Consider the following 15,710-nt stretch of genomic DNA (forward strand, 5'->3'; position numbering starts at 1 on the left):
CGTCCTCCCTCACCAGCCTCCTCTGCTGTAGACTAAAGAATGAAGGAAAGAACCATTCTTATATCATCAAGGGAGATTTTTGCCTGTTTGTTAACTTGTAGGGGAAATTAATGTTTATATAATTTGATAAGTGGAAAAAATCTGCACATCATTAGCAACATTCCTCATCCATTAACACATTATTTGAAGAGTGTTTTATTGGGTAATTACAAAGACGATTATTTCATATCTCTTCTGCCAAAGACAATCTATTAATTTGAATTCTCCAATCCTGTATTTACACAGGCAATCCCATGGAGAAGACAAATCTCTCCTTCAACGGATACCTGTCCTGAGATGGCAGCAAACATGCACTCGTTACCGAAATGTTATATTGTACAGCGTGAACACTGCCAGCCTTATCTTACCCTGTTCTCTAGCCATGAATGCCTTGGGGACCTGAGCCTGGGTTATAAATGGTTTGTTTGTTGTAAAAACAGGAAAAGTATTTCAGTCTTTACGTACATTACTGAACATGTGTTTGGTTTCCATGGAAAGAGCTCTCTGATATGGCTGTATCCACTCAATGTAATGAATCACTTAATTATAGTAAACTTTATAGTACACTACACTTGGATACCGAGTCAAATTACCCAGAAGGTTACTTGAGGCAACATTAACCAAGAACTATGGAAGTCAATATTATTATAGTTTCTTAAATGCTATTTAATTGTTCTTGGAAGATATGCTGCATTCATGACATGCCGAAACTAGGAAACTGATATTTCTGACTTAGAAACTCGTTGTAGAAAGACAATACCAGAGTTTACCACTTGGAAAGTATCTGAATCAACCAATAGGAAGCTCTACGCAAATAACTTAAGTACATTTTAACTCAGAGGTTCCGAGTTTTTGATTTGTTATGAATGCAGCAAACTTGAATGTTTTACAAATTACAGTTGTCTCTGACATTTACATATTTAGACCATTCAGAATGGTACAATGCTATGTAATATTCAGATATAAATATGTTATGAAGAGCAAACATGCCTCTCTGACATGTAGAAAAAGGAATCATGTCAGCTGTATTCAAGACATTTCTTTCTGCAATCTTCCACAACGTTTGCCTACTGAAAGTGGCCGAAGTAACAGACTAAACCAATTCACAGGAAGTCAGTCAAAGCGTTCTAGTTAATTGTCCTGTCTCTGAGAGTGAAACAACTGCACACAAAAAGTTGTTGGTTTGTCAGGAGATATTAAAAGACCAAACTTATTCACAGGAAGTCAGTCGAAGCATTGCAGCAGAGAGTCTCTGCGTCTGTGGTCAATCCGATTCCCAAACTCCAGCCCGTCCGTCAACACCTCAGTGTTTCCCACAGTCTTGGCCTTGGGCAGTCTCATGAGAAACGTGTACATGGAGCCGATTCGCCCGAAGCCTTTCGTCTCCCTCTTAGTTTTCCATCTGTAGTCCTCCACAGCAAACTCCGTCGTCCTCATGCGGTTGAGGGTGAACACTGAGTCCCCTCTTACTACCGAGGTGAACAGGGCTCCTTTACTGTTTGCGTATTGCCCTGGCAAGGCCGTCCACTGACCCATAGTCAGGTTATAGCAGTCCATCACGCACATCAGGAAGTCTTCGCAGGGCCCGTTGCGCATTACATACAGATTGTCCCTGTGGCCCAGCATGCAGTGGCCATAGCTCTGGTCACGGACCAGCGTGGTGACCAGGACCCATTGGTCCCTCTCAGGAACGTACTCGTGGATCTCCGTAGCGCCCTTGGGCTTCCAGAGGCAGATGAAGATGCGGCTCATGGCTTTGGTGGAGGCCACGTTGGCGGCTCGGCAGGGGAGATTAGCGGCGAAGCGCCAGGTGGCTGCGGAGACGCTGTACTTCTCCACCAATGCCATGGACTTCCTGTCGAACTCCCCACCGATGGCGTAGAGGCAGCCTTCGTGGCCCACTAACGTAAAGTTGTAGCGTAGCTGCTGGGGACTCAAAATAGTGGACCAGGAGTCACTCTCTGGGTCATAGCAGAAGCCAGAGTCCACGACTTTCTTGCTGACGTCATGGACGCCTCCTATAATGTACAGCTTGTTGTCTAGCACGGTCACACCTGCCATCGTGGTGCTTGTGTTTAAGGGTAGGTGACTCAGCACCTTCCACTCTCTATCTTCGTCATCCAGGTAGCAGACCGTCCTCTGACAGTCCTGGAGCTGCTCGACGGTAGGAGAGTGGCTGCAGACTGTGACGTACCGACTGGGGATGAGAGACTCAACGTACTCCACTAGGTCTTCTGATAAGGTGCTCACAACATCTTCCTTCAGGTCTGAGTACATGTCTTTAATGAATAAAGCAGCTTGATGGGCCAGATCCAACAAACCGTAGGTCGCGGCCGTGTGGTACATCAACAAGCAATTCTCTGAGTTGATGATATTGATCAGGTGCTTTGTCACGGACTCCATCTGTAGAAAGGCGGAGCACTCGATGGCTTCCACGATCTCGTCACCACCCAGGATGGGGCGATCCCCGTCCAGGACCCGGAGCGCCAACACAAATCCCCGGGCACTCAGCCCTTGCAGGTGGACCTCATCCTGTTGGCATTCCCGCATTCCCGACTGGAAGAGGGCTCGAAAGTACTCACAGTGCTGCTCGAGTAGGGCTTTGTTCACCACAAAAACGCTCCCGTCAACTCTCACTTTCAGGCTGTCCATCCCTGTGTCCAAAGGCTTGCAGAGGGCAGGCTCGTCACTGTCGGTCCCTGAGCCCGGGCAGCTGTTTGACTCCATCACCTCAATCGAAGTGTTCAAACAGCAAATTTGCATTTGTCAAGAGGGACGAAGGGCTGAGTCAGATCAAAATATCTCATGTCCTAGCATGGCATTTTATCCATGATATTTCCTTTAGGTACAGTAGCAGCTAGACCGAATCCCCCCTTTCCTCTCCTCTGCGCAGAGCAGATGCAGTTGACAGAGTATCCACTGTTTGTATCGCACTTCACAGCTACGAGAATAGCAGAGGCTATAGATAGCAGTTAGGCAACGTGTGGCACAGTTGTAATACATTATGATGGCATGCAGCCAGAGGGGAATCTAGTGTTGACCTGCTGGAAAGGGGAGATGGGTCGGATGGCAGTGGGTGGGTGAGTGGATGGGCACAGCAGTACAGTTATGCTGATGATTTATTGGTCTTTGTCTGTGAGGCTGACAGTTTGTGCCAGCGGAAAATGTCAGAACTCTTGGCCTTGGAGCGGTTGGGCAAAGGTGAGAGACAACAATAGATTGTTCCACGAGGTCACATTTGTTATACGAGACTATTATTCCAAACAGTTAAATTCTTAGTAACCTTGTCTGTTAGGGATCTGTTGCCCATGACAACAGCATGCTACCAGTCCTTGTTCCAATACAGTCCTGGCACCTGTGCAAATACTTACATGCACATGGACGGATTCACCTACTGTAGTATAAATCGCTCACCCCCTATAAAGATAATGTAAATGTTTACATACAAGGCTACATAATTACTCCTCTCTCTCTCGGCCATCCACCCAATACAAACAGGGGCGCTCTTCCAACAGAGACCAGAGACCACCTTTGCCACCAATGTAGAGATTGAGGGGGAAGTGGAGTTCTCATTCATGAAAGGGTAAAGGGGGAAACCAACTCCAGTATGTCAAAAGGTAGCTTTCCTTTGTTCTTTCTGTTCAAATATGTCAGGTTTGAATCTATTACACAAGCAGTTACCTTAACATGTGCAAAGTATTAACTGTGAAGTTATGTGATTATCTGTGAAGGAAAATATGTTGCATCAAGACTTCATCAGAATCACTCACTCACTGGATGCAATCCAACCATCTCAACAACTAACTGACATTACAACCATTTTATTGATGTCCTTGTTTCTTGTCAATGAAGTTAGTTGGAGATGGGGTAGGCCTACCTTGCCAAATCATATCTCACTGCATGTAGAATAATTATGAGAGACCTCACCTCGGTTCCCTTAAATGGAGTTTGGCAGTAAATCGTGTGCGTAAGCAGCAACATTCTTCAGCAAATGTTCATCGATTCCTCTACTCGACGCAAGGTCCTTCCAGCTGCGCACGCAGGGAGCCGCTCGCGCTCCTTTCACCATAGAGTATGAGCATCCTCATTATCGGACAAGATTTAAGAGCGCGTTCTAAAAACTCGTTGGGATGTTCTTATTGCATTTGGATTCATATTAATTTAAACGTAATAATGAAACATTTTTAACCACATCAAACCAACTAGCAGATACACTTCTTCTACAGTCTTCAAGGTACTCTGAGGAATTATTTTAAGGTAAGGTGCGGTTATATTGGAACGTTATGGAAACGTCCAACTTGGGCGTTATTTGTGTTTCCTGTATAGTAGCCTATCATCCATATGCATTAATATGAGTGTTTGTGATACCGTTATAAACATCTATATTATTTGGTTATGATGTGTTGTTGTTTTATTGTAAAGAATATTCGGAATAATGCATGTTGGCACTGAATAAAAATCATGTTACTTGGGTCTGTTTTGAAAACTTGTGTGCCTGGGTTTTAGTCTTTAAAGATGTCACTGATGTTTGGGAAGGCAAGGAGCTGTAACTTCTCTGCTATCCCTGAGGGGGGACAACCTGAGGTCAATGTGGTCGTCCTCGGAGTGATGGGCTCGGGAAAATCAGGTGGCCCACCCGTCTTACGATTTGATTTGATTTGATGCCTTGATTTGTCATCCCTAGTATTTGTAGTGGATTAGATCCCAGTTTTGTTGACATGTTATTTCAGTTTCGATAGTCCCAGTTTTGATAGTTTGTTATTCATGAAAACCAATCTACTCCTATCTGATATTTCATGGGGGTGTTTATATAAAAATAGGGTTCCCATGCCCCATTTGGGACACTAGATTGTACAGTGTGACAGACTGACAACAAAGAGCTGAATCTAAACAGGAAGTGAATGTTTCTCTTTTCTCTCTTCAGCGTTGACTGTCAAGTTTCTCACCAAGCGCTTCATCAGTGAATATGACCCCAATCTAGGTAAGCTTCCATTTGTTACCTTCTGAAATAAAATGCAATTGTCAAGAAATATCCCTGTTAAGTAAATAATGTAGGCGCTGTCCTAACACCCCCTCTAGTACCGTTTAGAATCCCACAGTGCATTGGGCCTTTTATGGTATGCTAATATGGACATTGGAACACCTCTGTAATAGTTTGCATACACTAACTATACAAGAAGTTGGCAGATGCACTTTCAGAGAAATGTACAATAAACGTGTTCATATTGACACATGAATGACTGTATTGTGATGTTGGGTCCATGTTGTGACCTCCATGTTGTGTTCACTGCCATCTAGAGGATACTTACTCTTCTGAGGAGATGGTGGACCAACAGCCTGTCGTTGTGAAAGTCATGGACACAGCTGACCAGGTGGGACTAGTCTATTTTGAAAGACTATACTACTGTCATTGTGCCTTTGAGGCACTGAACTGCTCCAGGGGCGCTCCTCTGCTGCTGACGCTGTGCTGCTCCGAGTACCAGCCTGTTGTGTGTTTCTGTGGGTGTTGTGTGCGGTTGGATATTGTGACAGAAGAAAATAAGGTTTTCAGATTTGTATTGAGAGAGAGAGGATGATAGTGAGGAAAGATAGAGGTTGCGTCAAAGGGCAGTAGGTCGGATTCAAACCTGTAGACGTGTGTGCCGGAGGCTGGGGCATTACCACCAGAAGAGCCAGGCCACGATGACAGAATTTCTGTTTAAATGAATCTATGTGCAAATGGATACCATTTGAAGACGTATTGATTGATTTAGAATAGAATAGGTCTTCTAAAGCCTTTGCTAACATGCCACTAATTGTTTTGAAGTGATTACCTTTTCTCCTTGTCTACCTTCAGGATGGCCCAGTGAACTGTGAGCGCTACCTCTCGTGGGCCAGTGCCTTCCTTGTAGTCTACAGCATAGACAACAGACGGAGCTTCGAGGGCTGCCAACAGTACCTGGAGGCCGTCACCGTCCACACCAAGGCCCTGCAGCCCGAGACCCCCATTATACTGCTGGGCAACAAGCTGGACATGGAGAGATACAGGTGTGCAGGGAATTGGGGGGGGGGGATGGAAGTCCGAGTGGGACTCGAACCCGCAACTACTCGTCTGTTAGTGTAATGCTTGAGGCATTATGCCAAGAGGTCCAAACAGCATTTAAAAGAAAAAGTTTTACCCCTTTTTCTCCCCACTTTCATGATATCCAATTGGTAGTTACAGTCTTGTCCCATCGCTGAAACTCCTGTACGGACTCGGGAGAGGCGAAGGTCGAGAGCCATGCGTCCTCCGAAACACAACCCTGCCAAGCCACACTGCTTCTTGACACACAGCTCGCTTAACCCGGAAGCCAGCCGCACCAATGTGTCGGAGGAAACACCGTACAACTGGCGACCGATGTCAGCTTGCAGGCACCTGGCCCGCCACAAGGAGTCGCTAGAGCGCGATGGGACAAGGAAATCATGGCTGGCCAAACCCTCCACTAACCCAGATGACGCTGGGCCAATTGTGCGCCGCCTCATGGGTCTCCCGGTCACGGCCGGCTGTGACACAGCCTGCGATCGAACCCGGGGCTGTAGTGACGCCTCAAGCACTGCGGTGCAGTGCCTTAGACCGCTGCGCCACTCGGGAGGCGGTCCAAACATCTTAGCCAAATACATTTCAACTCCGTTTTTCACAATTCCTGACATTTAATCCTAGTAAATATTCCCTGTCTTAGGTCAGTTAGGATCACCACTTTATTTTAAGAATGTGAAAGGTCAGAATAATAGTAGAGAGAATGATTTATTTCAGCTTTTATTTATTTTATCACATTCCCAGTGGGTCAGAAGTTTACATACACACAATTAGTATTTGGTAGCATTGCCTTTAAATTGTTTAACTTGAGTCAAACGTTTGGGTAGCCTTCCACAAGCTTCCCACAATAAGTTGGGTGAATTCTGGCCCATTCCTCCTGATAGAGCTGGTGTAACTGAGTCAGGTTTGTAGGCCTCCCTGCTCACACACGCTTTTTCAGTTCTGCCCACACATTTTCTATAGGATTGAGGTCAGGGCTTTGTGATGGCCACTCCAATACCTTGACTTTGTTGTCCTTAAGCCATTTTGCCACAACTTTGGAAGTATGCTTGGGGTCATTGTCCATTTGGAAGACCAAGCTTTAACTTCCTGACGGATGTCTTGAGATGTTGCTTTAATATATCCACATAATTTTCCTTCCTCATGATGCCATCTATTTTGTGAAGTGCACCAGTCCCTCCTGCAGCAAAGCACCCCACAGCATGATGCTGCCACCCCTGTTCTTCACGGTTGGGACGGTGTTCTTTGGCTTGCAAGCCCCCCCTTTTTCCTCCAAACATAACAATGGTCATTATGGCCAAACAGTTCTATTTTTGTTTCATCAGACCAGAGGACATTTCTCCAAAAAGTACGATCTTTGTCGCCATGTGCAGTTGCAAACTGTAGTCTGGCTTTTTTATGGCGGTTTTGGAGCAGTGGCTTCTTCCTTGCTGAGCGGCCTTTCAGGTTATGTCGATAAAGGACTAGTTTTACTGTGGATATAGATACTTTTGTACCTTTTTCCTCCAGCGTCTTCAAAAGGTCCTTTGTTGTTGTTCTGGGATTGATTTGCACTTTTCTCACCAAAGTATGTTCATCTCTAGGAGACAGAACGCGTCTCCTTCCTTAGCGGTATGATGGCTGCATGGTCCCATGGTGTTTATACTTGCTTACTATTGTTTGTACAGATGAACATGGTACCTTCAGGCGTTTGGAAATTGCTCCCAAGGATGAACCAGACTTGTGGAGGTCTATAATTTCTTTTCTGAGGTCTTGGCTGATTTCTTTTTATTTTCCCATGATGTTAAGCAAAGAGGCAATGAGTTTGAAGGTAGGCCTTGAAATACATCCACATGTACACCTCCAATTGACTCAAATGATGCAATTAGCCTATCAGAAGCTTCTAAAGCCATGACATCATTTTCTGGAATTTTCCAAGCTGTTTAAGGCACAGTCAATTTAGTGTATGTAAACTTCTGACAATCTGGAATTGTGATACAGTGAATTATAAGTGAAATAATCTGTCTGTAAACAATTGTTGGAAAAATTACTTGTGTCATGCACAAAGTAGGTGTCCTAACGGACTTGCCAAAACTATAGTTTGTTAACAAGAATTTTGTGGAGTGGTTGAAAAACAAGTTTTAATGACTCCAACCTAAGTGGATGTAAACTTCAGACTTCAACTGTAGCTACTAAGGATGTGTACTGCAGCTGCAGGCACTCAGAGCTCACTACTGGCTCATATCAGCATAGCAAGTAGCAGTGATACATACCACAGTAGATAGATATGGAGAGATACCGGTGTAGAAGTCTTGCATGCCAAGATGTCTGTTTAAGACTGTTAGAGACATGGCTGGTGGACATGGAAAGAGACAGGTGCATTTAATTAGAAATAGGCTTACTGTACATGCACGCTTCCCAATATAACCTGGTTCATCCCCACCAAAGCGGACCTGCGATTCAAACCCACACCACAACGACATAACATACTCCAAAAGCCAAGGCATGTCTTGGTCCGTGCCGACAGTGCTTCAAGGAGGAGCGATGCCATCTGAAAAGTTCTGTTTTGGCCCATAGCCTCTCAAGTAACACCAAAGCGTTTTGCAGCTGTAGGCCTACTTCTGGTACTCATCTGAAAGCCTGAAATGAAACATCATGTCAGTCCTACTCAATGTTAATGTACACCGCCACCACTGCTGCATGTGTGGCAACCCAAGGCCTCTTAGCTGGTGTTTATGGAAAGACTAATGTGTATTGAAGCACTTCCAGTAAAGTTGATTCATGGCAAGACTCCAACCACTTATATGTGTCTCCCAGTGTAAGACATCGTCATGTTGCTATATTTAACCAAAACATATCATGTGCATAAATTTATGAAGCAATAATGGCCAGCAGACTTATAGCCACTCCAACACATCTTATTTTTTTCTTCTAAGTGTAAGACGTTGTCATGTTGCTAGTAACAAAGCATGATGTGTAATTACATTTTTAGGGGAGACAACATTTCTTTGGTTCCATCAGATGACATCCTGACAACTGATAGACAGAAATGTTCTTGCAACATTGCCCATGAAATGAACATTAATATATTATTTTTAATATATTTTTTACCCCCTTTTTCTCCCCAATTTTGATCTTGTCTCATCGCTGCAACTCCCCAACAGGCTCAGGAGGTGAAGGTCGAGTCATGTGTCCCCCGAAACATGACCCGCCAAACCGTGCTTCTTAAATCAAATCAAATCAAATCAAATCAAATTGTATTGGTCACATGCGTCGAATACAACAGGTGCAGACATTACAGTGAAATGCTTACTTACAGCCCCTTAACCAACAGTGCATTTATTTTAAACAAAAAAAGTAAGAATAAAACAACAACAAAAAAAGTGTTGAGAAAAAAAGAGCAGAAGTAAAATAAAGTGACAGTAGGGAGGCTATATATACAGGGGGGTACCGTTGCAGAGTCAATGTGCGGGGCCACCGGCTAGTTGAGGTAGTTGAGGTAATATGTACATGTGGGTAGAGTTAAAGTGACTATGCATAAATACTTAACAGAGTAGCAGCAGCGTAAAAAGGATGGGGTGGGGGGGGCAGTGCAAATAGTCCGGGTAGCCATGATTAGCTGTTCAGGAGTCTTATGGCTTGGGGGTAGAAGCTGTTGAGAAGTCTTTTGGACCTAGACTTGGCACTCCGGTACCGCTTGCCGTGCGGTAGCAGAGAGAACAGTCTATGACTAGGGTGGCTGGAGTCTTTGACAATTTTGAGGGCCTTCCTCTGACACCGCCTGGTATAGAGGTCCTGGATGGCAGGGAGCTTTGCCCCAGTGATGTACTGGGCCGTACGCACTACCCTCTGTAGTGCCTTGCGGTCAGAGGCCAAGCAGTTGCCATACCAGGCGGTGATGCAACCAGTCAGGATGCTCTCGATGGTGCAGCTGTAGAATTCTTTGAGGATCTGAGGACCCATGCCAAATCTTTTTAGTCTCCTGAGGGGGAATAGGCTTTGTCGTGCCCTCTTCACGACTGTCTTGGTGTGTTTGGACCATGATAGTTCGTTGGTGATGTGGACACCAAGGAACTTGAAGCTCTCAACCTGTTCCACTACAGCCCCGTCGATGAGAATGGGGGCGTGCTCAGTCCTCTTTTTTTTTCCTGTAGTCCACAATCATCTCCTTTGTCTTGGTCACGTTGAGGGAGAGGTTGTTGTCCTGGCACCACATGGCCAGATCTCTGACCTCCTCCCTATAGGCTGTCTCATCGTTGTCGGTGATCAGGCCTACCACTGTTGTGTCGTCGGCAAACTTAATGATGGTGTTGGAGTCGTGCCTGGCCATGCAGTCATGGGTGAACAGAGAGTACAGGAGGGGGACTGAGCACGCACCCCTGAGGGGCCCCCGTGTTGAGGATCAGTGTGGCAGATGTGTTGTTACCTACCCTTACCACCTGGGGGCGGCCCGTCAGGAAGTCCAGGATCCAGTTGCAGAGGGAGGTGTTTAGTCCCAGGATCCTTAGCTTAGTGATGAGCTTAGAGGGCACTATGGTGTTGAATGCTGAGCTGTAGTCAATGAATAGCATTCTCACGTAGGTGTTCCTCTTGTCCAGGTGGGAAAGGGCAGTGTGGAGTGCGATAGAGATTGCATCATCTGTGGATCTGTTGGGGCGGTATGCAAATTGGAGTGGGTCTAGGGTCTCTGGGATTATGCTGTTGATGTGAGCCATGACCAGTCTTTCAAAGCACTTCATGGCTACAGACGTCAGTGCTACGGGTCGGTAGTCATTTAGGCAGGTTATCTTAGAGTTCTTGGGCACGGGGACTATGGTGGTCTGCTTGAAACATGTTGGTATTACAGACTCAGTCAGGGACATGTTGAAAATGTCAGTGAAGACACTTGCCAGTTGGTCAGCACATGCTCGGAGTACACGTCCTGGTAATCCGTCTGGCCCTGCGGCCTTGTGAATGTTGACCTGCTTAAAAGTCTTACTCACATCGGCTACGGAGAGCGTGATCACATAGTCGTCCGGAACAGCTGGTGCTCTCATGCATGCTTCAGTGTTGCTTGCCTCAGGCGAGCATAGAAGTGGTTTAGCTCGTCTGGTAGGCTTGTGTCACTGGGCAGCTCGCGGCTGTGCTTCCCCTTTGTAGTCTGTAATAGTTTTCAAGCCCTGCCACATCCGACGAGCGTCAGAGCCAGTGTAGTATGATTCAATCTTAGACCTGTATTGACTCTTTGCCTGTTTGATGGTTCGTCGGAGGTCATAGCGGGATTTCTTATAAGCGTCCGGGTTAGAGTCCCATTCCTTGAAAGCGGCAGCTCTACCCTTTAGCTCAGTGCGGATGTTTCCTGTAATCCATGGCTTCTGGTTGGGGTATGTACGTACGGTCACTGTGGGGACGACATCATCGATGCACTTATTGATGAAGCCAGTGACTGATGTGGTGTACTCCTCAATGCTGTCTGAAGAATCCCGGAACATGTTCCAGTCTGTGCTAGCAAAACAGTCCTGTAGCTTAGCATCTCCGTCATCTGACCACTTTTTTATTAACCGAATCACTGGTGCTTCCTGCTTCAGTTTTTGCTTATAAGCAGGAATCAGGAGGATAGAGTTATGGTCAGATTTGCCAAATGGAGGGCGAGGGAGAGCTTTGTATGCGTCTCTGTGTGTGGAGTAAAGGTGGTCTAGAGTTTTTTTCCCTCTGGTTGCACATTTAACATGCTGGTAGAAATTAGGTAGAACGGATTTAAGTTTCCCTGCATTAAAGTCCCCGGCTACTAGGAGCGCTGCATCTGGATGAGCGTTTTCCTGTTGATTAATGGCCTTGTACAACTCATTCAGTGCAATCTTAATGCCAGCATTGGTTTGTGGTGGTAAATAGACAGCTATGAAAAATATAGATGAAAACTCTCTTGGTAAATAGTGTGGTCTACAGCTTATCATAAGATACTCTACCTCAGGCGAGCAAAACCTCGAGACTTCCTTAGTATTTGATTTTGTGCACCAGCTGTTGTTTACAAATATACAGAGACCGCCACCCCTTGTCTTACCAGAGTCTGCCGTTCTGTCCTGTCGATGTAGCGTATAGCCTGCTAGCTGAATGTTATCATTGTTGTCGTTCAGCCACGACTCCGTGAAACATAAGATATTACAGTTTTTAATGTCCCGTTGGTAGGATAACCGTAATCTTAAATCGTCAATTTTATTCTCAAAAGATTGAACGTTGGCTAATAGGATTGATGGGAGAGGCAGTTTACTCGCTCGCCGCGGATCCTTACAAGGCACCCGGATCTGCGTCCGCGATATCTCCGTCTCTTCCTCACGCGAATGACGGGGATCTGGGCCTTGTCGGGTGTCTGTAGGATATCCTTCGCGAACGCCTCGTTGAATAAAAAATCTTCGTCCAATGCGAGGTGAGTAATCGCTGTCCTGATATCCAGAAGCTCTCTTTGGTTATAAGAGACGATGGCAGAAACATTATGTACAAAATAAATTACAAATAACGCGGAAAAACACACATAATAGTACAATTGGTTAGAGGGCTGTAAAACGGCAGCCATCTTCTCCAGCGCTGTTAACCTGGAAGCCAACCGCACCAATGTGTCGGAGGAAACACTGTTCAACTGATGACTGAGGTCAGCTTGCAGGCGCACGGCCCGCCACAAGGAGTCACTAGAGCGCAATGAGCCAAGTAAAGCCCCCCTGGCCAAACCCTCCCCTAACGATGCTGGGCCAATTGTGCACCACCCTATGGGACTCCCGATCACGGCCGGTTGTGACACAGCCAGGGAACGAACCCGGGTCTGTAGTCACACCTCTAGCACTGCGATGTAGTACCTTAGACCGCTGCGCCACTCGGGAGGCCCGAATATTAATATATTATGTTCTGAGAATATGGCAACCATGTTCTGTGTATGTTTGGTGGGACGTTGATGGAATATACTCTTAACGCTCAGAAAACTGGACACATGAATGTTCTTGCAACGTTCCCATGAAACGTGTCTAGAACATTCATATCTTATGTTCTGAGAACATGGCAACAATGTTCTATGTATGTTTGGTGGGACATTGATGGAATATTCTCAGAACCGACAGAAAACTGGACACATACATGTAAATGTTCTTGCAATGTTCCCATGAAACGTGTCTAGAAAATGTATATCTTAAGTTCTGAGAACATGGTCACCGAGTTCTGGGTAAGTTATATTTGAATGGAATGGTCTCTTGGAACATTCCTATGAAAACGTTAGTTCATGACCTAATGAGAATGCTCTCTAAAGTTGTGGGAATGTTTGTTGTTAGCTAGGGATGTAGGGTGTGTGATTTACTATTGATATGTGCAAAGTTGGCACATTATATTACTGACTAAAGTGGTCAGTGTGTTTTGGAGCTGTTTAAACTAAAGGGCTTCTGTTTTCTCTCTCTTCCTCTCTCTCTCCTTCTCTCTTTCTCTCTCTTTCTCTCTCGCTGTCTCTATCTCTCATTCTCTCGCTGTTATCACCTCTCTCTCTCTCCCTCTCTCACCCATTCTCTCTCTCTCTCTCTCTCTCTCTCTCTCTCTCTCTCCCTCTCTCCCTCTCTCCCTCTCTCTCTCTCTCTCTCTCTCTCTCTCTCTCTCTCTCTCTCTCTCTCTCTCTCTCTCTCTCTCTCTCTCTCTCTCTCTCTCTCTCCCTCTCTCTCTCTCCCTCCCTCTCTCTCCCTCTCTCCCCTCTCTCTCTCTCTCTCTCTCTCTCTCTCTCTCTCTCTCTCTCTCTCTCTCTCTCTCTCTCTCTCTCTCTCTCTCTCTCTCTCTCTCCCTCTCCCTCTCTCTCTCTCTCTCTCTCTCTCTCTCTCTCTCTCTCTCTCTCTCTCTCTCTCTCTCTCTCTCTCCCTCTCTCCCTCTCTCCCTCTCCCCCTCTCTCTCTCTCTCTCTCTCTCTCTCTCTCTCTCTCTCTCTCTCTCTCTCTCTCTCTCTCTCTCTCTCTCTCTCTCCCTCCCTCTCTCTCGCCTCACTCCCCATCACCCTGTCTCTCCCCCTCTGTCTTTCAGGCATGTGAGTAAGATGGACGGCTCGGCCCTCGCCTCTCGTTTCGGCTGCCTGTTCTTCGAGGTGTCTGCTTGCCTGGACTTTCTGTCTGTCCAGCGGGTCTTCCATGAAGCCGTGAGGGAGGCCAGGCGAGCGGGTGACAAGAGGAGCCCCCCGTTACGCCCCCTCTACATCAGCGAGGACAACAAGCCATTGGTCAGCCTCGCCACCGTGCCCCCATTCACCACCCCCTGCTACAAGGAGCTCCCGTGCCTGCCACTGCCAAGTTGGTGACAGTCAAGTCGTCACGGGCCCAGAGCAAACGGCGGGCACCCACGCTGACGCTGCTCAAGGGCTTCAAAATCTTCTGATGACTCGATGGAGAATGAGACCAGATTTGGAATCGTGCTTAAAGACTGGAGATTTGAGGCTTCACTCAAACTTGTGCTGAAAGACTTAACTTGGACTTGTGCTCAGAGACTTGAGACTTAACTTGGACTTGTGCTCAGAGACTTGAGACTTAACTTGGACTTGTGCTCAGAGACTTGAGACTTAACTTGGACTTGTGCTCAGAGACTTGAGACTTAACTTGGACTTGTGCTCAGAGACTTGAGACTTAACTTGGACTTGTGCTTAGAGACTTGAGACTTAACTTGGACTTGTGCTCAGAGACCTGAGACTTAACTTGGACTTGTGCTCAGAGACCAGAGACTTAACTTGGCCTTGTGCTCAGACTTGAGACTTAACTTGAACTTGTGCTCAGAGACTTGAGACTTGACTCTGAGTGACTCAGGCTCGAAGACTTGAGACTCAACCTTGACTTGCCTAAAGTGACTTATTGATAAATCTGCCATAGTGGCTTACAATATGGACAAGTGAGAGAACTGTGAAATATGTTATGAAAGAGACAATGGACTGTGTCAAATGCGAAAAACAGAACAAAATGGAGACAGAATAACATACAACCAAGCCATCAACATATGCAGCAGAAGCTGTCATGGTTGATATCACCATCACTAAGTTGGAGCGTGTACCAAAACACCGTCATGACTTACTGCATCTTCAAGTCAAGAGAAGGAACAGCAATTATCATAGCTCCTTGAGAGATGGACAGTAATGGACTGGTGTTTAAACTGTCATTGTGAGTGTTGAATTTATATTGCCAAAGTCAGTTACTGGGACAGAGTTATGTTAGTTGCCAAATGTATTGTGGGGATTGGAGTGCTTATGATGGTGATGGTATGTTCACTGTAGTGTAGATTACTAACACTATGCAAATCTATTTTGATATACATTTTAATAAGCTTTAAAGGAAAACTAATTTGATCAAATGAAGACATATTTTGTTTATGTAGATACATTGAACTTATTTGACGTTGTAAACACATAACAGTAAGTAGCAAGTAAATCTTTGAGGTAAAGGCCCAGTGCAGTCAAAATTCAGTTTTTTTCTGTGTTTTATATTGTATTGTATAACAGTTGATGAAACACTGTAAAAGTGTAAAAAATGTGATCAGTGTTATTTCCTGATCGTTGCTGGTTTAAAAAACAATCTACATAGGACCTTCTAATCAGCAAGTTTGCATGGGCGGGAGTTTCGGCTTTCCATGGTGACATCACCATGCTATAAATTGGTTAATAG

At 45.6% G+C, this 15,710-nt stretch overlaps 2 protein-coding genes across 2 annotated transcripts; one reads left to right on the forward strand and one right to left on the reverse strand.

Moving 5' to 3' along the window:
- Positions 1-105: 105 nt before the first annotated feature.
- LOC121582980 (kelch repeat and BTB domain-containing protein 13) lies at positions 106-3,022 on the reverse strand. Its single transcript, XM_041899174.2, has one exon. The coding sequence runs from the start codon at positions 2,800-2,802 to the stop codon at positions 1,264-1,266; it is 1,539 nt and encodes a 512-aa protein (XP_041755108.2). The 5' UTR covers positions 2,803-3,022; the 3' UTR covers positions 106-1,263.
- A 1,130-nt stretch (positions 3,023-4,152) lies between these two features.
- LOC121582981 (ras-like protein family member 12) lies at positions 4,153-15,696 on the forward strand. The gene is given in 7 exon segments (XM_041899175.2): positions 4,153-4,296; positions 4,546-4,666; positions 4,964-5,020; positions 5,338-5,411; positions 5,876-6,066; positions 14,092-14,339; positions 14,342-15,696. Coding segments are annotated over 6 exon segments (780 nt in total). The 5' UTR covers positions 4,153-4,296; positions 4,546-4,554; the 3' UTR covers positions 14,440-15,696.
- Positions 15,697-15,710: the final 14 nt, after the last annotated feature.

The sequence above is a fragment of the Coregonus clupeaformis genome, chromosome 30, assembly GCF_020615455.1.
Source record: "Coregonus clupeaformis isolate EN_2021a chromosome 30, ASM2061545v1, whole genome shotgun sequence".
In the NCBI taxonomy this organism is placed as follows: domain Eukaryota; kingdom Metazoa; phylum Chordata; class Actinopteri; order Salmoniformes; family Salmonidae; genus Coregonus; species Coregonus clupeaformis.

Coding starts and splice junctions, on each gene's coding strand:
- LOC121582980 (XM_041899174.2), bottom strand. CDS start 2,802: ATGCAAATTTGCTGTTTGAACACTTCGATTGAGGTGATGGAGTCAAAC.